This window comes from Canis lupus, chromosome 12, assembly GCF_011100685.1.
Source record: "Canis lupus familiaris isolate Mischka breed German Shepherd chromosome 12, alternate assembly UU_Cfam_GSD_1.0, whole genome shotgun sequence".
In the NCBI taxonomy this organism is placed as follows: Eukaryota; Metazoa; Chordata; class Mammalia; order Carnivora; family Canidae; genus Canis; species Canis lupus.
Genome location: NC_049233.1, coordinates 5,357,191 through 5,383,738, shown reverse-complemented (window position 1 = coordinate 5,383,738; position 26,548 = coordinate 5,357,191). Strand labels below are relative to the sequence as shown.

Sequence of the window (26,548 nt, the reverse complement as noted above, 5' to 3'; positions counted from 1 at the left end):
ATCCCACGTCGGGCTCCCGGTGCATGAAGCCTGCTTCTCCCTCTGCCTATGTCTCTGCCTCTCTCTCTCTCTCTCTTTCTCTCTGTGTATGTGACTATCATAAATAAATAAAAATTAAAAAAAAAAAAAGATGCACGGTACAAAATCAACAAAAATCAGTTGTGTTTCCACACACCAATAATAAACAACCTGAAAAGGAAATTAAGAAAGCAATTCCATTTACAATAGCATCTAAAAGAATAAAATGCCTTTTAAGCATGAAGGTGAAAGTTTTGTCCAATGAAAATTATAAAAGAAATTAAGAAATAAAAAATGGAAAGACATCTTGTGCTCATAGATAGGAAGACTTCATACTGTTAAGATGTCACTATTACCAAGGTGAACTAAAAATTCAACACAATGTCTACCAAAATTCCAATAGCCTTTTTGGCAGAAATGTAAAAGTCCATCCTCAAATCTATATGGGATTACAAAAGACCTTGAAAAGAAAAGGAAAACTACTCCTAAAAAAAACAAAAAAAACCCAAAACAAAAAACACTTGATAATGAGAACAAAGTTGAAGGACTGACTCACACTTCCTGAATTCAAAAACTTACAGGAATCAAAGTTGCCCGAATCAAAACAGTGTGGGACTGCTTTAAGGATAGATGTGCAGACCAATGGAATAGAATTACCTTTGACAGAAGTGCCAGCCCCTGGGAAAGGACAGTCTCTCCAACAATTGGTGCTGAGACAACTAGATTTCCACATGCAAAAGAATAAAGTTGGACTACTAATCTGACATCATATACAAAAATTAACTCAAAATGGATCAAAGATCTAAGAGATAAACCCTTACAATTCTTAGTAGAAAACACAGTAAATCTTCACAACCGCAAATTTGATAATATATTCTTAGATATGACAAGAGCAACAAAAGAAAAAAACCGATACATTGGAACTTCATTAAATTCAAAACCTTTTCAAAGGACATTATCAAGAAAGTGAACAGCCCACATAATGGGAGATAATATTTGCAAATCATGTATCTAATGAAGGTTTAATATCCATAATATATACAGAACTAAAAACTCAACAACAAAAAGACAATCTAATTAAAAGATGGATAATCAACTTGAACAGATATTCCTCCACTGAAGATATACAAATAGCCAATATACACAGGAAAAGATGCTTAACATTATCGGTCATTAGGGAAATACAAATTAAAACTACAAAGAGATACCACTTCATACTTACGAGGATGAATTAAAAAAAAAAAAAGAAGATAATTTAAAGAAAAGAAAAAATCAGAACAAGTGTTGGTGAAGATGTGGAAAAATTACGCATACATCATTGGTGGGCAAAAACGGTGTAACTGCTGTGGAAAATAGTTTGGTGGCTCCTCAAAAAGCTAAACAAAGAATTACCACATGACTCAACAATTCCACTCCTAGACATACACCACAAAGAACTGAAAGCAGAGATTCAAACAAATAGCTGTATGCCAATATTCATTGTAGCACTAATCACAATTGCCAAAGGTGAAAATAACCCAAATGTCAATGAACAGATGAGTGCATAAACAAAATGTGGCATACACATGCAATGGAATAGTATTCAGCCATAAAAAAAGGAATGAAGTTCTGGAAACAAGGATGAACTTGGATGAACCTTGAAAACATTATGGTTAAGGAAAATAATCAAGAAACAAAAGAACTAATATTATGGGATTCCACTTACAAGAAATGTCTAGAATAAGCAAATTCAGAAAGTAGAAGAAAGGAAATCAGAGGCTATAGGAAAGAAGAATGGAGAGGTACTGTTCGATGGGCACAGAGTTTTGGTTTGGTGTGATAAAAATGTTTTGGAAATACAATAGTGGTGATGGTTGCACAATTTTGTTAATGTAATTAGTGCCCATGAACTGTATATTTTAAAAAGGTTAAAATGGGAAGTTCTGTTGGGCATATTTTACCACAATAAGAAAAAGTTAAAATGGCAAATTTTATGTTAATACATTTCACCACAGAAATATTTTTAATCAGCTCCCAAGTTTCACTAGCCATATTTTAAGTGCTCAGTAGCCACATGTGGCTGTGGCTACCAACCACCACAGTGCATAGCACAAATAGAGAACATTTGCAACACCACAGAAAATTCTATTAGATAGCACTTATCTAGAAGCTAAAACCACAAGTATCTCTAAATACAAGATAGTTAATAAATGAGAAAAATAGGGAGAAGAAGGCACTCAAATAAAGAGCATGCTCTAGAGGTTGCTGCAGCATTCAGTTGCATTTAAAAATCACAAATAAAAAAAATAAAAATAAAAATAAAAATAAAAATCACAAATAAGCAGTAGCTGCATGCTTTTCTGGGCAAAGGAAGACTGTGCAGAGCCAGTACATTCTCCAAAGGTTTTAAGAAGAGTTCTAAAAAAAAAAAAAAAAAAAAAAAAAGGAAGAAGAAGAGTTCTAGAAATAAGAGGAATAGGCAACAAATAAAATAATGCTAAGAAACTGTGACCTGAGTCATAAATAACAGTTCTGGATCTATCGTCTCTGGGTCTTGGTTTCCTCTCATCTATAAAAAACAGGGAGTTCAATTAGAGGTTTTCTAATATCCTCTCGACCTCTTAGGTAAATAAGTCTCAATTCTAAACTTTCTGATCTCCTTGGCATGGAAAGGAAAGAGAAGAAAGAAAGGAAAGGAAAAAGGAAAGGAAAAAGGAAAGGAAAGGAGAAAAGAAAAGAAAAGGAAAAGAAAAGAAAAGAAAGAAAAGAAAAGAAAAGAAAAGAAAAGAAAAGAAAAGAAAAGAAAAGAAAAGAAAAGAAAAGAAAAAGAAAGAAAAGAAAAGGAAAAGAAAAGGAAAGAAAGAAGAAAGAAAGAAAGAAAGAAAGAAAGAAAGAAAGAAAGAAAGAAAGAAAGATTGCCTAATTAAATGTTTTTTTAGGATCAGCCTAAAAAGTTAAAAGTAAGACTCAATTGAGTTAGACTCTAGTTGTGCTTAACACCTATTATACACTAGAATCAACTGGGTACTTAAAAAATATGCCAAAGCCTGTGCTTTCACCCCACATAAAGTGTGGGTTTGAGTCTCTGGGGTGGTGCCCCAGAGTATTTTGCTCCCCTAAGTATTTTGATGAAAAATGAGAGTTAAGAACCACTATGGTAGACTATAAGCAATTGCACACTTCAAGCAAGAAAAAAAATAATAGACAACACTTTCCTCTTTCCTTGTCAGGCCACCAAAGCTACATCTACACAGATGGCAACTGACAAGATGGGGGTTATGTATATTAAAAATACAAATCTTCTGAATTTGATTTTTATGATCCAGGAGAATATCTGTCTCAAAAAAGAGCCAAGTAGAAAAGAAATGGTGCTTTACTAAAATAAGAATTTTGTGGGTTTTTTTTAATAAAGATTTTATTTATTCACGAGAGACACAGAGAAAGAGGCAGAAAGAGAGGCAGAGACATAGGCAGAGGGAGAAGTAGGCTCCAGGCAGGGAGCCTGATGTGGGACCCGATCCCAGGACTCCAGGATCACGACCTGAGCCAAAGGAAGATGCTCAACCTCTGAGCCACCCAGATGCCCCTAAAATAAGAATTCTGAAATGAATTTTCATGTATTAAAAAAAAAGCCCATTGTAAAAAGTCTAAATCCTAGGTTTTCTATCTAAAGTTCACAAAAGGAAAAAAAGGAAGACTTCTTACAGGTTTAAAGTTAGTTTTATTTTATTTTATTTTATTTTATTTTATTTTATTTTATATTTCTCAAGAGAGAGTATGTGCATGTGCAAGAGTAAGGGAGGGCAGAGGGAGAGGAAGAAGGAGAGGGGGGAGAGAGGGAGAGGAAAAGAGAGAGGGAGGAAGGAAGGGAGGGAGAGGGAAAGAGAGGGAGAAGGGGAGGGAGAGGGAGAGGGAAAGAGAGGGAGAAGGGGAGGGAGAGGGAGAGAGAGGGGGAGAGAGAGAGAGAAAGAAAGAGAGTCTTAAGCAGGTTCCATGCCCAGCAGAGAGCCCAATGTAGGGCTCAATATCACAACCCTGAGATCATGACCTGAGCCGAAATCAAGACTCAGATGCTTCACCGACTAAGCCACCCAGGTGCTCCTGAAAGTTAGCATTCTAAAAGAGTCAAGCCATCAGGGAGTAGACAGCCATCTGTGAGATAAAACCATAATGATTCATAGGTAGACAAAAGAGTGGGAAGGTAAAGGGAATAACTGTTTCCCAAAGTCACTAATGAAGATGATGTCTAACATTTCCTGGCAGGCTAAGTACTTTCCAGATACTATCTCACTGAATTCTCACAGTCACTTTGTGAGGTATTTACCATTAGCATTTTATGTTTAAAGAAACCAGGAGACAGAAGTTAGAAAACGTACTCAAAGTCACACAGCTGGGAGTAAAAGAGGTAGGACCTATAAACCCAGGTAGTCTGATTCCAGAGTATTTGCTCTCCACGAGTATACCCTGCTGTCTGTCTGTCTCTCTCTGCACCACTCTGGTTATCTCTGGAGGCATGAGTGTCTGCTGCTGACCGAAGACAGATAAAGATAGAGAGGAGACCAAAGGAAGAGGGGAATAGAGAAATGCATCACAGTAGTGTGCTTGGGAAGACAGGCTAGAGGATGAGACTCTGAGACATGTAACTGAGGAAAAGGGGAAATAACAAATTTTCCCTCATTTTCTTAGCCTCAACTGTAATGTATATACCACATTTCTAAGACGCAGACATAAGGTGAATGAAACAAAGGACAAAGGAAAAACACTAGTTTTTTAAGAATCTGGGAATGAAGAGCAGTAAATATAGGGAGACAGAACTCTGTACCAATGCAGAAATATTCAGAGGGAAAGAAACAGCTTTGCCTCAGGGGCAGAAGTTTTTCAGTTCAGTAGGAAAGTACTTTTTCTCTAGCAGAAGATAGTTAGAACATGTGGATAGACAACATGAACATCACAGTCACCATGGAAGTATACCCCAAACTGTTAGCAGTAAATTAATTATAAACTCAATGAGAGTTTGCCTAGGTGAAGGGCTGAAACAGCTTTTAGGTCTCTAAGCATGATAGAACACATTCACAGCATAACTGCAGCATCTCTAAAGCTCAACCAAACCCACTATAGGCTAGTCAGATGAATTTTACAAAAATCTTCAAACCTAATTCTAGACACATAAGTCAACATTCTTTCCCACCTGAATGTTTTCCCCAAGTGCAAGTAATGGGACTTCCAACAAAAACCACATTTTGCTGATATTATTTCTAAACCATGAAATGGGCATGCAGCAGATAGGAAAGGACCTAAAATAAAAGGGCTGTGATAAGCCGTAAACTAGATAACAAATCTGGAAGTAAATTAAGGTTTGGCTACATTCTAGGATAAAAACAAAATTGTGCTGGAAAAAAAAAAGGCACACATCAGGATGACCTTATCACTTCTTGTTTTTATTACTTGTTAAACAACAAATATAAAGACAGTCAGCAGGTACATCATTATAGGGACCAAATATAATGTTTTAAACATGCAAACCAAACATATAAGCTAAAGATACCCCTGGTTTATAAATGGGTACCTTGTGCTCATTAAGCGTTGTACAAGCAGACTAAACCAGTCATTGAGATCTGGAGCTTCTCGGGAATATGCTCAGGTTGCAGAACTGCTGTGGGAAGATTAATATAATAAGGGACTCAGTGCAAAAGGATGACGTGAAAGATGTAAAGAGTTCTCTAGCTTATGAAGAATTTTTCCAATTCACACAAGGAAATTGAAGCCTCTCTCTTGACAAGGCAAGATACTCAGCCAGAGGGTAGATCTCGTAACACATATCTGAACCATATAAGCAAGTAACTGAGAGCCTTTCCTAGAGACAGATAAAAGTAATATACTTCCATGGACACTGGAATACAGATAAGAAACAAGAATCCAAAACTTTTTAAAGGATACGGTCTGTACCAGGAAACAACGTTCTTCCAGTCAACAGTTCGGCCATTATGCATCCCACTGACCAAATATCAACTGGTAAAATTAAACAGAAAAGGCATACAATGTCACTACTAACATACTTGACCTGAAAGAAGCTATAACTAGAGGTGAAAAATTATAATATATATTTGAGGTGCAACAATCACACTCTTCTTTATAGAAGTAAGCTTATTAAGACCTGTACCCCACTAAAGGGCTCCATAGGTGGGATGTCAAAACATAGCTAAGGCAAGAGAAACAAGCTGTTTATAAAGGGGCAGAGATCCTTACTGGTAGAAATGGTAGATTCTCCCAAGTATTGTTGAGAGGTTGAAATTATGAACCCACTGTCTTCAGATAGAAGTACTCACAGAATATGTTGGAAATCTAAATAAATAAAAACCCAACTGCTAAATCACAAAGTTTGAAAGCTAGGTATAAAAACACTACTTTCTCTATCTAAGCAAGTGAAATATTTCCTGTCAATTTTAAAAGGATCACTGAGGGGGGAAAAAAAGATATTTCCTCCCATTCCCACCATCTCCACTCCTAAGAATCCCAAATACACCCAACATGGTGACTAATAAGGTGCTCAAAAACCAATAAAAGCAATACCTGTCTGGTTGTAATGCATCCAGTTCAGCATTATCTCAGGAGCCCTGTACCACCTGGTAGCCACATAGCCTGTCATTTCATCATCTGTATGTCGGGCCAGTCCAAAGTCCAAGATCTAAGGAGAGAAGAAAAATCAGGCACTGGAATAGTCAAGCTCCTAAGACTTATAAAGCAGGAGGGGAAAAAACTCAGTGCCTTAGAAAAAGGCAAAACAATATAGCACTTTCATAAACATACTTTCTAGTCCATGCTAAGAATGCATGATAAACACAGCAGGAACTTTAAGAGTGAAATTACAAAAAGCACAACAAAAAATGCTATTCCTAGGCATTTACCCAAGAGCAATGGAAACATACATCCACACCAAGGCTTGCATGTGAATATTCATAGCAGCTATACATAGCCCCAAACCAGAATGGAAGCAAATGTCTATCAACATGTAGATGGATAAACAAATTGTGGCATATTCGTAAAATGAATACTACAGCAATAAAAAGAAACGAACTACTGATATAACACAGAGCTTAAAATATTATATTAAGCATAAGTTAGACACATACATACAGAAATACTGTATGATTCCATTAATACAAAATTCCAGAAAAAATAAATCTATTCTATAGAGTCAGTAAGCAGATCAGTGGTTGTCTGAAGCCAGGATTAGGGGTAGAGGGGTGGGGACTGGCTAGGAAGGACCACAAGCCAACTTTCTGAAGTGATAAAGTGTTCTTTATTTTTACTGTGTTTGTGCTTAAATGGATATAAAAATTTTGTCAAGAGTACACTTGAAACATTTTACTGTAATTAAGTTTAAAAGACTGAGTAAAAATGAGAAAAAGAATACTAGAGCTGCTTATTCTCTATAAACTACTTATCTCCTATTTGAATTATTTTCTCTAAGGAAACTAATTTAGTAATTATCTCTTCAGGATTGCTTATTTGATATTCAGGCTATAATTTTCCTTTATTATAACTAATAAATTAAATATCTATTTTAACTTTATTTAAAAATGGAAACAAGACACCTGATGCCACCTTCAATATCCTTTAAAACTTACATAAGTCTGTGGTTCAAGTTTCAAAATCTGATATTCCTAAGAACATGAATTTTCAGATAAAAAGTCATGGTTTTACAAATCCATCTGTTCATTAGTCTGCCTGGTTAGTCAAACATATAATTACACGTTGAAACAAACAATTACCAGTGTCTCTTCATCTCACCTTCAGCTCACAGTCTTCATTCACAGCTAGATTGCTAGGTTTTAGGTCCTAGGAAGTAAGTACAGAGGGGACATGATCAATTTCATGATGCATGGTATGTTGTTTCCCCACAGGTAATGATGAAGATCCAAATATAAAGGTAAGATTTTATCCAGTTATCAGTGATCTCCATCTATAGTCACTATCTATCCTAATTAGCTTTAAATAACTAAAAACTATGTATCTTCTTTCTTTAATCAGTTTAAACTTAGAGCAAAGTTACAATCAATCAACAGTTCAACAGCTAAAGTAAGTGTAGATTAGGATCTTGGCTGAATTCCAGTCCTCTCCACTTTAGTATCCCTCCTCCTCCCCAAATAATTTCATCAAAATCACAATACATTACCCTGTGAATTATGTCAGCTGAATGTATATACTGTGAAAGAGAAAAAAGTCAATTAAATGAAAAAGTCATCTCCAACCTCTATGGTCATATGACATAGTTGAAGTATATTTTTATGAACCAGTAAGAACTGTTAGTATTATATAGTGGGATTAAAAGTGAGAACAAGTAATTAACAGTAATCTGTACATTTATCATAACTATGATTTCTATACCATCAACTCTACTCATAGAGTTGAGCTATGAGTTAAACAGAGCTTTCAACTTGTTTTCTGATTGGTTTTGTGGAGTTCAATAAGGACTCAAAGCTGCTAAATGTCAAAGGTGTTTTAATTTTAAAACATTACTTATCTGCCCCTCCCACAAATAAATTAGGCTCCTTGAGGAGGTTTTTAAAGTTTCAACATGACACTAACCAGATATTAGATTATATCAAGAAATTATTACTACTCTTCAGATGTAAGAATGAAGAATCTTGAGCTCTTAGACATACATACTGAAATATCTATGAGTGGAACAACATTACATCTAGACTTGCTTTAAAATAATTCAGGGCTTGGGGAACACAAAGGAAAGATTGGTCCTATGTTGGAAATTGTGGTCACTGTGTAAACGTAGGGGTTCATTACACTATGATTGTATTTGTGATTCTGTGAGTGTTCGAAATTTTCCATAAGAAAGGTTTTTTCTTTTTTTTCCTCTTCCTTTTCTTAAGCTTTGGAAAGAGGAAGAATATACCTTGAGACCTCGGAGAATTTGGTAGATAAGGAACTGAACATGGTCATCCGTAAGCTTCTGACATTTCACAATGTTGTTCAGATCTGCTCCCATAAGATGGGTCACCAGATACCTAGAAATTAATGGGAGAGTTACACGATAATCCAGGGTCCCTATGAAAGCTCTTATCTTCATAAGGCTTCTAAAAGTTTTTTTTTTTTTTTTTTAAGATTTTATTTATTTACTCATTTGAGACAGAGAGAGAGAGAAATGCAGACACAGGCAGAGGGAGAAGCAGACTCCATGCAGGGAGCCCGATGTGGGACTCGATCCTGGGCCTCCAGGATCACGCCCTGGGCTGAAGGCAGGCGCTAAACCACTGAGCCACCCAGGCTGCCCTAAAAGTTTTAAGAAAAGGCCATCCCTAAAAGGCAACCTACTAAATAGAAGATATTTGCAAACAACATATCTGATAAAGAGTTAGTATCCAAAATATAAAAAGAACTGATACAACTCAATACCCAAAAAACAAATAATCCAATTAAGAAATGGGCAGAAGAGGGGATCCCTGGATGGCTCAGCAGTTTAGTGCCTGCCTTCAGCCCAGGGCATGGTCCTGGAGTCCCGGGATCAAGTCCCACATCAGGCTCCCTGCATGGAGCCTGCTTCTTCCTCTACCTGTGTCTCTATCTCTGTGTGTGTGTCTCTCTCATGAATAAATAAATAAAATCTTAAAAAAAAAAATGGGCAGAAGAGATGAACAGACATTTCTCCAAAGAAGACACACAAATGGCCAACAGACACATGAAAAGATGCTTAATATCACTCATCATTAGGGAAATGCAAATCAAAACTACAATGAGGTATATCGCCTCACACCAGTCAGAATGGCTACAATGAAAACAACCAGTGTCGGTGAGGATGTGGAGAAAAACAGAACCTCTTGCACTAATGGTGGGAATGCAAAATGGTGCAGCCACTGTGGAAAATGGTATGGAGGTTCCTCAAAAAATTGAAAATAGAACTACTCTACAACCCAGTAACCACACTATTGGGTATTTACCCCAAAATAAAAAAAGACTAATTCAAAGGGATACATGTAGTACCCCTATGTTTTTCTGTAGCCCTAGTTACAATAGCCAAACTGTGGAAGCAGCCTAAGTGTCCATTGATAAATGAATGGATGAAGATAAAGTATATATGTATATACAATGATATATTACTCAGCCATAAAAAGAACGCAATCTTGCCATTTGCAACAACATGGATGAAGCTAGAGAGTATAATGCTAAGTGAAATAAAGGCAAATATCATATGATCGCACTCATATGTACAACTTAAAAAAGAAAAAATTGAACAAAGGGGGAAAAAAACAGAAAGAGAGAGACAAACCAAGAAACAGATTCTTAACTATGGAGAACAAGCCAAACTATACAAACCAGGTAGGAGGTCGGTGGAGTGATAGGTGAAATAGGTGATGGGGATTAAAGAGTACAGTTATGATGATACACAAAAGAAAAAAAGAAAAGGCCACCCAGTAAGTACCACAGTGATAACTAAACACCTAATAACTACTCATGAGAGGCTCATTTGCAACACCCCTATTGTAATTTTACCACCTCCCATCTATTTTTCGAAAAATTTCTATACTCGTTCCACTTGATGTATCTTTTCCTAAATTTTCTAAAGAAAAAAAAAGTAAAGATGAAGATAAGAATGATGTATATGTTCATATCAGTTCTTTAAAAAAATTCTGTTGCGTGAGAAATACACAGTGCAACTAAAAATGCACTGCCAAAATAAAGTATCTTGGATTTTCCAATCTATCATTATATTTTCACCTTATTACAAACCAAGTTGTAGAATCTAAAATAGGAGTGTCTTTAAATTTTCAAATTATAATCTCCTTTGTCAGGTTTCACTGGTAAAAGGATATTGTTCACTGACAATATTCCTGCATTTAGTATAAAGGAAGGAGGAACATAAGTAAGTAAGATGGGGCATTCCAGAACCTCTCCTCACAGGTGTGGTGAGATTAGGAATGATTACATTCAAGTCCAACAGGTTCACCATAGATATTCTAGATGCAATGCCTTACCCACTCATTACTGTATTACACACAGTTATGGGAACATAAAAACCAGATCAGTACTAAAAAGGCTGAATTAAAAAAAGCAGGTTAGGTTTTATCTATTGTATAAGAATCACTATTCATTCCTGATGCTGAATAATAATGTATACCAGTTGAGCTATAAAGAATGCTGATTTTATTTCATTTCTATTTTTATTTTTTATAAATTTGGAGGGAAAGAAACCAGGCCAGTAAATTTAAATCTACTATTAATGTATTGTATAAATAAATATGTGTATGACCTCTCTCCACACACTCTTACACACATACACACACACACTATTATTAGTTTCTTTCCTTAAGGAGGAATTGAATTTTTTTTCTGTTTCATAATTTCCCTGTTGGGATGATAACATCAATTTCCAATTTCACAAAGATCAACAGAACTTGGCCTACATGTAAAATTAAGATTTTTAGCATTTCATGTTTTTAAAGCTTGCACAATTATACTGCCTTAAGGAAAGGACAGACTCTAAACCTAACTTAAAGAATAAATTGGATTTTTGAAATGTTTCATAAAGATAATTCTCTTTTAAGAGATGTTCCAAGCTCAATATAACATAACCAAATGCAGTCAGTGCTTATTTTGTGCCAAGCACTCTTTGTTATGCCTGTGTCTCATGTACTCTTCCTGACAAGTCTGAAACGTAAGTCCCATTAGTTTTCCCATTTCATTGATGAGGAAACAGAGGCAGAACAAGGATATGTAACCTGCTCAAGGTTAAAAGAGTGGTAAAGTCAGGGGTTGAATCAGAAAACTGTTTGCTCTCAGGACCATGCATGATCTTAATCACAGCACATATTGCCTCCAATTCTTCTAGTTGACTTCAAATTTAAGTCAAGAGAATGATCTTTTTAAAAAAGTTTCATAAGCGTCACAATAACCAGGGAAGCAGCATCTCCAGATAATTTCCATAATAATTCTCAATACTTACTATCAAAGTTAATCTTTAATGAAAGAAGAAAGCTGGCAAAAGCCTAACAATATTCCATCTTAATCACAGTCACTGAATTTTTTAATACCAACTGACACATATTCTAACAAATATGAGAATGTTGTCAGTATTTCGAAATCAGGATTTCTCCCAGAAGATCTAGTGTAATGGTTGTTATATCCATAATATCAATTACGACAAATTGCAAGGCTCAGGTTGAGGAAGAGAGAATCCAATTTCTATTTTGTCAGTTTGTTTTGCAAATAATTACATTTTATGACTTTAAAAAATAATTTTAAAGAGAAAAAGTAGAGAAAGAAAACATTATTCTAGATGATTCCACATAGAATCTATCTTAATTTGTCATGAAATAAAACCAAAAAATCATAACTACTATGTCTGTGCTAGTTCACAAAGATGTTAAGCGGTATTACCAATGCAACCATAGTAATTTCCAGTATAGCTATTGTGTTTAAATGGTTACCAGTGACTTAAGAAATCCTACACAAACAGAAGGCCACTGACTGCCCAATCTGAGAGAGAAAGAGCTTATGCTTTGAATTAGGATATTCCACTACTGTCCCCATCAGAGACCACATCCATTTTATCACTAAAATTACCAGACAGAAGGTGAAACTCAAAACATTATGTAAATATATAAGATTAATTAGTCTAAGTAGTAATAACTAACAAGCACTGATGCCAGGCTACAATTAGGTAAACTGAAAAGCATTATTTGTGGCAGAAGTGTCTTGCAGAAACTAACCTCATCACTGTGTATTGTTTCCATGAACCTCAAAGACCAATCTACAACAACCAATTGTCAAATTCCAATTCATGGTATAAAGGAAGGTTTCCAAAAATAAGTCTTCCAACAGTGGACAAAAGCAAGCATCATGCAAAGTTACTGAATGCTTATGAAAATGGTATAAACTTTTAAATAAACAAGAGAGTGAAAGGAAAATGTAGATGAGCACATTTTAAATAAGTCAATTCCAAAAGGAGCATTCATGGATAACTACATAATTTCTACAGCATTTGTCCTTGCACATTTAATTACATTTTAGTAAAGATACAACTACTATTGTCAGTGTTCCTAACACCTCAAATAAATTAATGGAGGTTTGGCTTGGGAACAGCTGGAATGCTATCTAGTTCCCCAATCTTTTTTTTCCTCCTTGTTTATTTTTAAGCTAGAAAGAAAAATCAAATGTTGAACAATTATGATGGACTTTTCATATACCACAGATTTGGGACCCAAGCCTAGTCATGATTCTAAAATACCTAGTTTCTTCAACTCTAGTTGGACAAAGAAATATATTGAGAGTTTTCTTCCAGAAAAGGAACATTTGATAATATATATATAAAAAAAAAAACATTTATTTGGGGGTAAGAGAGAGATTTTTCTCAAATAACAAGATGAGTTATAGCTACCCTATTTCAATAACTTATAATTTAGCCAGTCACAAAGAATGAGGACTATAATAACCTTTTCTCTCCTTAAGTGAGAAGCTGGGACACAAGTGGTATGGAGTAGAAAAAATATGATAAATCTTAAAAATTCAAATGACGATTTCCTTTTGGCTAGAGAGTGAGAAAAGAGATACTACACAAACTCCAATTGTGCAGTCTGTAAAGACAGTGATAAAGTAACTACTTCACAGATGAAGATAGACAACGTGCTCTTGGACCAATACAAGGGAACCTCCCGCATGTAAGAGGGAAAGGAAAGAACATATTTTTAGCATAATATGTAGTTGCATTTACACCTAAAGAAAAGCTCTCAAAATGAATATTTGAGCAGTTCACCATGGTAACTTTAACGAGTCTACATTTCAGCTTTGTGTCCTCAACACCCTCTATCTACAGCTAGCACGCACACAGCGTTGCCAGCCATGTCCACAAATTCCTGATGTCCCAGCTGAGTGCAAAACGCCTCCAGCTTGACAGTGATTAACCATATCCAGAAGCCTCTGGATGAGGTCTGAAAGGCAACAGGACTGATGCTGCTGATAAGAGGCCTCTTGTTGGACTGGAGACCAGGAGCCCAAATAATGTCCAGAAGAAAAAATCCACTGGTGTGTCAGCCAAGCAGGATGCTTGGCCATTCAGCTTCATCCTTCCTCCCCGCTGAATTGTTCTGAGGGCTTCCCACCACAGCTGCAGGCCACTAGACCAGATAGATGATGTAGGACAGAATGACCAGGCTAATGATGGCAAAGAATATCAGGATGAAAATATCCAGCATAATGGGGTCCTTAGCTGAGGAGGTCTCTGGATTCTGGGCAAATGTGAGCTGTGAACACAGAGGCTGCAGCCAATGGAAACAAATGACTCCCTCTTTTCCCTGCCCTAGTTCTCTTATCTTTAAAAATATATTAAGTAGGGGCCCCTGAGTGGCACAGTCGGTTAAGTGTTGGACTCTTGGTTTCAGCTCAGGTCTTGATCTCAGAATCCTGAGGTGGAGCCCCATGTCAGGCTCTGCACTCATGAGAAAAAAAAAACTGCTTTAGATATTCTCTGCCCTTCTCCTTTTGCCCTCCATCTCAATTAATTAATTAATTAAAAATTAATTAAGTATGTAGGACTTTATTACTCTAAAACTGAAAAGACAATTACATGGCCTAATACAAATCTCGTTTTTCACTTTTCTTATGAAGACAGTCTCCTTTAAATTTAATCAAATGTAAGGAGCATAAATCATTTCTCAAAGTGATTCATAAGTAAAATCTACTGTACAAGCAAAAAAGGCACAATTCTACAATAAATGGTTTCAGTACTCTAGACAGCACTCCATCCTAGAGCTTCATTTATTAAGCACTTCTTGGACAACACCCAATTGTCAAGATTCTTTCCCTACCACCTTTCTTTTTAAAGCATTATACAGAAAAAAACCAATGTAGGAAAAAAAGTCTCTTCTATGTCTATAGATTGACATGTTTACTACTGTCACACCTATTTGATCAAGCAATGATCAAAAGACAAAAACATTTCCATATTTAAACAAAGTATTTAAAATAATCGCAGAGATTAATAGTTTGTAACCACAAGCCGCTGAAATGCATCCAATGATCCTTGGGACTTTGCTACAGTCTATTTGCAACACAGCAACAGAGTAATTCTTTAAAAATAAATAAAATTCTTTAAAGAAAATCAGATCGTGTCACTTCTCTCCTCAAAAAACTTCCCTTTTCATTTAGAATAAAGATAAAAATCCCTTCAATGGCCAATAAAGCCTTATTACATAATCCAGTACCCTGTCCCCAGTTATCTCTCTGATATCATCATCCACTTCTCTCCCTGCTCCGTTCTCATTTAGCTCCATACTGGCCTCCATGCTCCAGGCACACAGACCCCCTGCTGCAATTCCAATTCAGCAGTCTTCCACCTCAGGACTTTTGCATTCCTCGTTTCTTCTGCTTGGAATGCACTTCTGCCTAGAACGCTCTTCCCCCCCCCCCCCCCCCCCCCCCCCAGATATCTGTGGGTCTAATTCTTCTATTCCTTCAAATGTCTGCTCCAAAATTCACCTTCTCAATGAGGCCTATCCTTGGCCACCCATTTAAAACTGCATCTCACCCCCTGCTCTCACACTCCTAATTCCCCTTCCTTACTTTACCTTTTCTTTTTTCGTCCATAGCATTATTGCCTGCTAATATGCTATCTAACTTTTTAAATGCTCAATGCTTATTGTTATCTATCTGTACAATGCTCAAGGGGACAAAATTCTTTGTCCTTTAAAGGAACTAGAATGGTGTCTGGTAGATAGTAACCACTCAATTACTACTGAATGTAATCGAATGACCCAGGACAATTCAAATAGAATTACTAGTAAGACCGAGCAAGAGAATTTTATTGAAATATACCAACGCGGGATCCCTGGGTGGCTCAGCAGTTTGGTGCCTGCCTTTGGTCCAGGGCATGATGCTGGAGACCCAAGATCGAGTCCCACATCAGGCTCCTGCATGGGGCCTGCTTCTCCCTCTGCCTGTGTTTCTGCCTCTCTCTCTCTCTCGCTGTGTCTGTCATGATAAATAAATAAAATCTTAAAAAAAAAAAAAAGAAATATACCAACGATCTCATCTGGTCAGCAGACCAGACAGTTCTAATGTAAGAAGTAAAGGCACCATTTAGCACCCAGGTAGACAGATTATTTCACAACAAACTATTCTCATTTGAAACAAAGATTACTGAGAGGTGGTGCCCTCTAAATTACCTGCATTAACCAAACTAGACTCAATCTTCTACCATATGGTCTACATTACAGGATAAAAACAAAAAAGCTAGTTGAAAGAGAATGCACTGAGTGTACTACAGAAAAATTAGGTCATCAACCAGTTATAAACAAGACAGCACAAGGTCATTTCTTCAATCACTCCACCAACAAATATTAACTGTTGAGCACTGGGGATGCCATGACGAAAAAGATGAAAGGAAGGCATATACAAATAGAAAATCATAATAGAGCATGATTAGAACTATTAAAGGGAACATCAAGGTGCTAGAGAACATAGAGGAGAGGGCCCCAACCCAGACTTAGGAAGGAGTTAATGAGGGAAAGATGGCTTGAAATCACCTCATCTGACAAAAAAGAGGCATCTTACTGACATGTCAGACAAAAACTCAATGGTATTTTCTTAAAGGATTTGTAATTTATTCAGTTTTCAAGTGTAAGCCAGGGAAGGCATCTACAAGGAGCCTCACCTCCTTCATCTTTCTCCTAGACTACTTCTCTTCTATTACCTATCTTGGGCACTCAGCCTATTTTCAAAGAATAAAAGTATTTCTATAAGCCCAAACAAGACTGGGTATTTCTTTCACAGCTATGGAAGAAAGCATTATTTCCAAGTAGATAATGCTTATTTGCTAATTTAGTACACACTTTTTATCCAAATATAGAAGAAAAATCAATGATTATCTACTCCTTTAATATTCTCCATTCAACGCTAATCTCTTTTTCTGTACACTTTACACGTTTCCTTCATTTCTTCGGGATAAATTTCAACTATGTCCCATCCATAGTTATCTGTTTCTTCAAATATAGTTATTACCTTCTACAGAGGCTTTCCTCCACTAAATTTCTTTCACATTCTGATATCACTGAATACCCTATGTGTTGCCTCAACATTACAAATTTGACTTGATCGTTAGTTGTTTTAGGCAAACAATTATGCTTTCTCTCATGAAAAACAGGTACCACATTGCAACTGGAATGCCTTTCGTTTTGACAGCTTACATAGAACCGATCACAGTATTTACTCAACAAGAAGTGTTAGCAGACTTTCAAATAATAATCGTAGCCCTGGATCAAGGAAAACGTGATCAGAAATAGATTTAGCCAAAGACACAGTAACAAACATAGGATGTTAAAATATGCTAAGAACAGAGTGGAGTGAGGAGCAGACACTGACAGTGGAGGCAGATTGCAGCTATGGTGGTGAGGGGGAAAGAGCTTGTGGTAAAGAGACCTTTGAGGAGAGTCCTGAAAGAAATGGAGGAGCCAGTCAAATGGATATGGCAGGGAGTATTCAGGCCAATGTTTGAAACCGGGGCAAAGGTCCTACTGAAAATGTAGGTGTCTGTACTCAAGGAAGAACAAAGCCGCCAGAGTGGCTAGAATGTAGAGAACGAGTGGAAAGAACATAGATGAGATCAGAGAGTGCACAGGAACAAATCATGTAGGATCTTCCAGAACTGACCACCCTGTCTTTTGTTTGGTTATTTAAAATATTCTTTTCTCTCATTAGGAGTCTCACCTCTATTATTAGGGATCATGTTTACATCCCCCAGAGACTAGTCCTATGCCCAGTATAGGATGAGTATTCAAATATTGAATGAAGTCAGGTTAAATGTAAATCCAGAAACTCCCTTTACCTATTCGGTATGCTTAGCAACTTTTATACTGACAAAAAAAGGCTGCTTATTGGTTAGACGATCATTTTTATCAATTGTAACCCTAAACTAGGTGATACTCTGCCCACTGGTTTCCACTAAAACAATGGCTGCTGACCAACCATATAGTAAGGTCTTCTGCTAGATCATAGAAGAATCTAAAACCATATTTTCGTTTCCTTCTTCAAGAACTAAGGAGAGAGAAGCAACTCAGGTATGAGAAACCTGCAATATGAAATTGTTAAAAAAAAAAAAAAAAAGGAAAAAGGGGTAAATAGGGACTGCTTTCCGCTTACCATGACAATTCAGTTTTCCTGAAATTTGAGGAAATAGCTCCAAGCCCAAAAACTCTTCACTACCTAAGCTTGATCAGAGAACCACTATAACTAAGAAAAGGCAATACTGTTCCACAAAGGTGCAGCTTACAATAGAGGTTAGGTTCTAATACTGGCCATTTAAAATTTTTGGACTTCTATTGGTAACTAAATATTTACAGCATGAGTGTGCATATGTATATGCCACTTCCTGTCAATACCATCAAGAAACCAATAGGAATGTCCAAATGATTTCCAATCAATTAAAAGGTCTAGATATATCTCTATAAAATTTTGCCATCTGTGCAACCACATCATATGGCAGTCAAGAACAACTTGATATACTCATCTTTTAATTCCACATTTTCCAAAGAATATCTCTGTTAGAGTCAGTAACTGCACATTGTTCCTAATGACCAAAACTCACTATCATTCTTCTCTCAAAAGTAAGAGTCTTACAAATGAAGTATGCACAATGCTTATTAACCAAGAGGTTAAAAATTCAGTAAAAATTTTAATTGTATGATAAAAGTGCTAACTGAAACCTAAAGGCACAAATACACATAACACATGATTAAAAGCTGACTGTTAATATGAAAAGTAACTAGAGATTTTATTAATTAGCACGAAAAATTCATGTTCAAAATTATAGCCAGCTCTAGACCTGCTAACCTGTAGAACCACTCTAGCCTTCAGCGTGTTGGATTTGGCCAGAATACTGGGGTTTTTGTTTGTTTGGTTGTTTTGTTTTAATGTGAATTTGATTGCTTTAAGAAAGTACGAATATTCTGTTTTACCACAGATCCTACCACTCCCAGTTGTAGAATACAGGGTTACAAGCCTCATTTATGTTATTTATCTGGCCCAAAAGTTATTTAAATTAGCAAACCTTGCAATTGTAAGTGAAGATGTTTGGTCTCTTATGCAAAGTCTGAAATGACTTTGGAAAACACTGAAATAACCACAGTCCTGGACAAGTACTATTTTTTTTCCAGTAATACAAACATCATAGAAAAACAAACAATGAAACATTTTCTAAAGGCAAACTTAGGTTCATCATTCTATCTTCAGAGGTTCTTCAGCATTAAAATCATTTCAGAAATCTACCACCCCAATTTTCATCATTTGCCTATGAGGCTTGATTAGAGAACCACTGGAGTCCAGAGAGGCAAAGTGGCTTGTCCAAGGTCTTACACCCAATTGGTAACTCGGTTACAAAAGCGTTTTGAATTTACTTCCTTCCCCAGTAAGATTTTGATTTCATTAAGGGGAAAGAGTGGTGTTTCCCATTATCTGGAGGCTTTTTCTAACACTTTGTTCAGCAAACATTCAACAAGTGGTACTGAGATTTGCTCCCAAGAGATGAACTCAGTTCTTGTTTTGTAAATAATCAGAACCCAACTTACACAATGTTCTATGTAACTATAACTATATCAATAAAGTTGGAAATAGGGATCCCTGGGTGGCGCAGCAGTTTGGCGCCTGCCTTTGGCCCAGGGCGCCATCCTGGAGACCCAGGATCGAATCCCACATCGGGCTCCCGGTGCATGGAGCCTGCTTCTCCCTCTGCCTATGTCTCTGCCTCTCTCTCTGTGTGACTATCATAAATAAAATAAAATTTAAAAAAATAAATAAATAAAATAAAGTTGGAAATTAATAAACAAATGGCCAAAACCCAGGTACAGTTAAGTAGAAAGAACAGATTCCTACTCCGTAGCAACAATATCTGCTGAGTGAATGAAGAAATAAATGCGACTTTAGTTCAGTGAGTATGCTTGTAGTCAGTGGGCCTTCAAACGGATAAAGGACCCAAAGGCACAACAATGGATAAAACTTCACCTTTCAAATAGACATTAGCCTTAAATAAGATCTTTTCACATGGAAAAAAAAACACAGGTTCATAATCCAGTTCCAGAATGCCTGATTAAACTAAAATACAGCATTTTCCCAGGTTGGCAATTCACCAACTCCTTTGTTAAATAAATCCATCCTCATGAGACCCAAAATTTTAGAGTATAGCTCAGACTTGATTTAAATGTTTTCCAGAGGTATTCACGAATACATTACTTCAGCTTCAGCTTTTCTTCCACATCTAGGGAAAATACCAAAACCCATCATTCTTAGGGCAGTGAAAATACACTGTACAATATTAAATGTTAACATGTCATTACATGTTTGTCCAAATCCATAGAATTACAGCACTAAGGTGAGCCACATGACATAACAAGAAAGAAAGAAAGAAAGAAAGAAAGAAAGAAAGAAAGAAAGAAAGAAAGAAAGAAGAAAGAGAAAGAAAGGAAGGAAAGAAAGAAAGAAAAAGAAAGAAAGAAAGAAAGAAAGAAAGAAAGAAAGAAAGAAAGAAAGAAAGAACCATTCTGAGGAGTGATGTTGACAAGGGGGGAGTCTATGCATGTGGGGGGCAGGGGTGTATACAGGAAATCTGCATTCCCTCTAAATTCTGTTGTAAAGTTAAAGATGCTCTAAAAGAATAATTTTCTTTTTTTTTAAAGATTTTATTTATTCATAAGAGACACAGAATGAGAGAGAGAGGCAGACACATTCATGAGAGAGAGAGGCAGAGACACAGGCAGAGAGAGAAGCAGGGTCCATGCAGGGAGCCCGATGAGGGACTCGATCCTGAGACTCCAGGATCACGCCCTGAGCCAAAGGCAGATGCTCAACCCAGGGAGGCTGCTTCTCCCTCTGCCTGTGTCTCTGCCTCTCTCTCTGTGTCTCTCATGAATAAATAAATAAAATCTTAAAAAAAGAAAGAAAGAAAAGAGAAGAAAAGAAAAGAAAAGAAAAGAAAAGGAAAAGAAAAGAAAAGAAAAAGAAAAGAAGCAGTCATGATCTGCAATTCTGTTTTGTTTTTCACAACAGTAACCCTTTCCAGGTAGGAATTCCAAAATATCAACCCAGGCATCCCTAAAAATTAATTTTAAAGGAAAAAAAAAAACATTATTCTGCAATATTCTTTTCCAAATATACCCTGCAGCAGGGCTCAACAATTTGCAACCATGTGCCCTGGCTGGGTAGCATCTGATAATCTTTGGAAGCCTCTATATTCCAGGGCCAAGCAGAGCTCTATGTTCTTGGTTATTACCTATTTTTCCCTTTACTTGTTTCTTAAACTTTCATTAGCAGGATCAAGGTTAATGTGGATAGAAATTCTCATACTTGGGCCAGATTCTTCACTTTCATCTTCTACTCTCAGCCATATTATCTTCCAACTAAGTTCACAAGATGGGGAAAAATTTTTGCTACCTTTCCTGCTTCTTTTTACATTTCATATTCTACATTTCTTTTCATCTTTTTTCTTTCACCTTTTCATTAGACAAAACACACAAGCTCAAACATATCCCCCTGCTTGTTCTCTGTGAAAAGAGCAAATGATGCTTGCACTCAGCCTGGGACAAATAAAGGTAGGAGAAACTGGACACAGGATAAGGGTAGGGAGAAGCCAGTTAAGTTCAGGACTGGGGACAATGGTGGGGAGGGGGTAGAGGTTAAGAAAGAAGCAGCTATGGGACGCCTGGGTCAGTGGTTGAGCATCTGCCTTTAGCTCAGGGCGTGATTCTGGAATCCCAGGATTAAGTCCCACAACCGGCTCCCCGAAGGAAGGCTGCTTCTCCCTCTGCCTGTGTCTCTGCCTCTCTCTCTGTGTCTCTCATGAATAAATAAATAAAATCTTAAAAAAATAAAAGAAAAAGAAAGAAAGAAGCAGTCATGATCTGCAACTCTGTTTTGATTTTCACAACAGTAACCCTTTCCAGGTAGGAATTCCAAAATGTCAATGTACTACTCTGAATTTAAGCTATTCCTTCTCTGTTATGGTATAGTATATCTGATGGGAGGGAGGTCTGCTAATTCAGATACTGGGAAAGCTACAGTGACGGCTCCTACATGCATGAGAGCATCTGCTGGAATCTATCTTGTACTCACACATCTCACACATGTGCAACCTGGACATGAGATGGCATTAATGCCCGCTGGAGCAAACCCTTGCCAGTGGGGTCAGGGTCAAGGGATAAATGCTCCCTATCTGAGGTGCATTCACACTGTTTCCTACAAGATCCTGGTAGTTTTCAGCACAGTCACCCACAATGGTTACCTACTAAATAAACATCCTCATAGCTGCTTTCTCTCCTGTTTCATTTTCCCAAACCTCCACTACTGGTTCCTAAGACTCTCAGGTTAGCACTGGGAGAACTAGCACTATGTAAGTAGCTTTCTTAATACATGAGACCTGCCCTTTGTTTCAAAACAGAAATCTATTACTTCAAGGAAGAGCATGCAGGTCTAGTACCATTTCCACACATAACTAGGACAAAAGAGAGAGATGAATTTATATGGAACCAGGGCGTGGCTATATTTCTTGATGTGAATATAATGATGTGAAGTGTGAAGGTGTCTCTTTAAAAATGGGGACAGGCGGGATCCCTGGGTGGCGCAGCGGTTTGGCGCCTGCCTTTGGCCCAGGGCGCGATCCTGGAGACCCGGGATCGAATCCCACATCGGGCTCCCGGTGCATGGAGCCTGCTTCTCCCTCTGTCTGAGTCTCTGCCTCTCTCTCTCTCTCTCTCTCTGTGACTATCATAAATAAATAAAAATTAAAAAAAAATAAAAAATAAAAAATAAAAAAATAAAAAAAATAAAAATAAAAATGGGGACAGGTAACTTGAGGACAAAAATCATAATCAACACTCCCTACGCTCCTTTCCATGGAACTCCTGCAAGGACTCACCGCTGAATCTTCACAATGTGCCTGAAATTATGAAAATACTAATACATAGTTGAGCCTTGAACAATGCAGGGGTTTGGGGGGCCACCCCTCCCTTGTGGATTTACACCACACATAATATACATCTCTGTATCCATCCCCATTCCCTAGGAGAGTTGGATGGTAGGAATAAAGAATTTTTTCAAGTCTGTATACTGCAAAATAGTGCAGGAATAAAAGTGGGCTGCTAATCTTCATTATCCAGCTGAGGAAGGCAAATACAAAAGATTCACTCACACATCATTGAATTCCTCCAGAGACCTTGCAGGTGTAAAAACATCCAAGAGACCAATCACCTGTGAGAAAATAGAAAAATCAAACAGTAAATAAATACAGAACTGTAGTACCCATCAGGTCTTAGCCGTTTTAATAGGAAATAATTTCAAATTCTACAATCTCAGTTCAATGACATCACAGCATCATACACTTAACTTATAACTTATTCTTTTATCCAAATTATGCTTTTGATTTTTACTTGTTAACATCAATTCCATAATAACGTATTTTACTTTTAAAGACATCATCTCTTTAGAATTTGCTCACATATAGCCATTTATCAGGAAGCAGGAAGATTCAGGGCTCTTGACTTACATAATGCACCAACAGTCTAATGATTAACAAGCAAAAAAAAGTCACACTTCTACAGCTACTACTATAGTATCATTTTTCTTTCTTAAATAATATTATTACTCCATGAAAATTTTTCCATATGTAGTCTTCAAGATTGATATTTTTTTGGTCCCAAAACGTTCTCTTAGTTTATTCTTGGTGTTATTCTTATAATATTCTTTCTTTTTAAAGATTTTATTTATTTATTCATAAGAGTCACAGAAAGAGAGGTAGAGACTGAGGGAGAAGCAGGCTCCTTGTGAGGAGCCTGATGTGGAACTTGATCCCAGGACCCTGGGATCATGACCTGAGCCAAAGGCAGATGCTCAACTACTGAACCACAAGGCATCCCTTCATGTAATATTCTTAATATTCAGACACTTTTCTTAATCATCATCAGGTATTTAGATCAGACTATTTAAAAATGAAAAGATAAAGCCTATGCTTATACAAGGAGAAAGCAAAAACTATTTAATACTCGGTTATCCATGATCTTTGAGCAGTTTTTCTGATCATGGATATATACTGGATAATCCATATATACACTACCATTCCTCAACCACTGCCAGTAACTCCTAAAACCAGACTTAAAATATCTGGAAATGATGGGGTGCCTGGTGGCTCTGGATTTCAGCTCAGCTCATGATCTCGAGGTGGTGGGATCAAGCCCCGCATCTGGCTCTGTGCTCAGCATGGAGTCAGCTTCAGATTCACTCTCCCTCTCATTCACTTTCTCTTCCTCTCTTTTTCAAATAAATAAATAAAATCTTAAAAAAAAAAAAAAAAGAATATCTAGAAATGAAACAAAAGCTAAATGGCCTTCATGAACACCAATCCATGACTGGGCCTCATCAGCATGCTGCTCTAACCTAGCAAGTTAAACAAACCACCTGAAAGTAAAATATACCACTGCTCAAAACATTATCATGAAAAAGAACACTCTTAATTAGAATGTTACTCCATTTATCTATCAGACTTTTATTTATTTTTTAATAAAGATTTTATTTGTCCATTCACGAGAGACACAGAGAGAGAGAGAGAGGCAGAGCAGAGGCAGAGGGAGAAGCAGACTCCATGCAGGAAGCCCGACGCGGAACTCAACCCCAGGATTCCAGGATCACGCCCTAGGCTGCAGGCAGGCACTAAACCGCTGAGCCACTCAGGGATCCCCTATCAGACTTTTAAAAGCAATTTCTTTTTTTTTTTTTTTTTTTAAGCAATTTCAATTATATAGCCTGAACCCAAAAGGCAAACAAGACCCAAAAAAGGCCTTGGAAGTCAAAGAGAATAGCTTTTCAAGACTTTGCATCTTATTCCAAAAGAAAAATACAGTTACCCATAAGATTATTACCCAGACAACTGTATACAAGAAAATCAAAATTACTTATAATTGCACTACCTATTATAACTATCATTAACATTTTGAGATATTTCCTTTGATTTTTCTGATGTACATAAGTTAAAGTTGGGGTTATTCTCTGCACACAGTTTTGTATCCTGCCTTGTCACTTACTATAGAATGACTATATCTTCAAATATTTTTCATGCTCTACCACTTATATATACCCTAATTTAACCAATTTCCTATCTTTGGACATTTAAGGAACACTGCAAGTGTGTATGCATACAAGTGTGCATATGTGTATATATGTACATGTAATACATATTTTGCACATCTTGTATTTCCTTTCAGAAAATAGATTTGAAGAAATAGAACTACAGGGCACCTGGGTGGCTCAGTTGGTTAAGCATCTGCCTTTGGCTCAGGTCATGACCCCAGGATCCTGAGATCAAGTTCTGCTGGCATCAGGCTCCCTGCTGCTTCCTCTCCCTCTGCCTTCCTCTCTCCTTGCTTGTGCCCTCTCTGTCAAATAAATAAATACAATCTTTAAAAAAAAAAAAGAATTATAGCATCAAAGGACACCAATATATTTAAGGATCTTAATATTGTTAAATTGTTCTACATAAAGGTGAGGTCAACTTACATTCCTACCAACAGTGTATCCCTGACTTTGGAACAGGTCTGTACAGTGCTTTAAACTTAAGTCAAATCATTTTCTTTTACCTTCCCCAACTAAACCATAATTATTTTCACTGAGTTTGATATAATTCTGGCTTAAGACCTCTGTTCTTTTTATTACTATCCCCATCCCCACTTGTACTTTAGGTAACTGAGATCCAGAAACCAATTTTTTTCTACTGTTCCAATATTTTCTAACCATTGGTTCTTATTATGTGAGATGCTGCAACTCCCCAAATACAATAGGAGTTTAAAGCAATATACATTGTTTTATGTTATTTCAATTGTGCTGTGAAAATTCTCAGATAAAAGAGTAAATCACTAGAGATCAATTTACACAGGACTCTTCATGTAAGAGTTACCTTGAAGACAAAATAAAGTAAAACAAAGTAAGTCCAGAACATCTTCAAATAACAGCTCCAACTTCAATGTGAAAACATAAGCATTTTGGAATCAAACAGCTTTAAGTCTGAACTCTACAGTCAGTTTGTGATTTCCTGGACCCATGAACTTACATTCCAATAATCCAGCACTTGGAATATGCCTGGCATACAGTACCTCAATTATTAAGTAAATGAAAGAAACACATCTTCTTTGAGCCTCACGTCCTTATATGAAATAAAGGGAGATGCTTATTTTTATCGCATTGTGGGGAATATTGAGTAGACAATATAACTGAAGGTGCCCAGTCCAAAGGACTGACCCTCTGTTGATGACCAAAATAAGTGGTGATCACAATCCTTAGAGTTTTATAAAGAATTACAGAATACAAATCACAGAAACAAACTCTCTGAAGCAGCTACCTCCAGTAACAAAATTTGAGATACAAAGCTAAGCTAAATTATTAAGATGATTAAGAAGCATGACTGCAAGCAGCACAATAAACTAATTTGGAAAATAATAATAGAACCAGCACATTAGTAAATAGCCTATCAAATTTTAATTTCCTAAAAAAGGGGGATCCCTGGGTGGCGCAGCGG

The 26,548-nt window shown here is 36.8% G+C and overlaps 1 protein-coding gene across 1 annotated transcript in view; it reads right to left on the bottom strand.

Moving 5' to 3' along the window:
• The window catches only part of MAPK14 (mitogen-activated protein kinase 14), a 73,170-nt gene that overhangs the window by 17,186 nt on the left and 29,436 nt on the right, over positions 1-26,548 (bottom strand). The window contains 6 exon segments of the mRNA NM_001003206.1: positions 5,935-6,006; positions 6,568-6,682; positions 7,789-7,836; positions 8,174-8,203; positions 8,909-9,020; positions 23,177-23,235. Coding sequence (NP_001003206.1) covers positions 5,935-6,006; positions 6,568-6,682; positions 7,789-7,836; positions 8,174-8,203; positions 8,909-9,020; positions 23,177-23,235 — 436 coding nt within the window.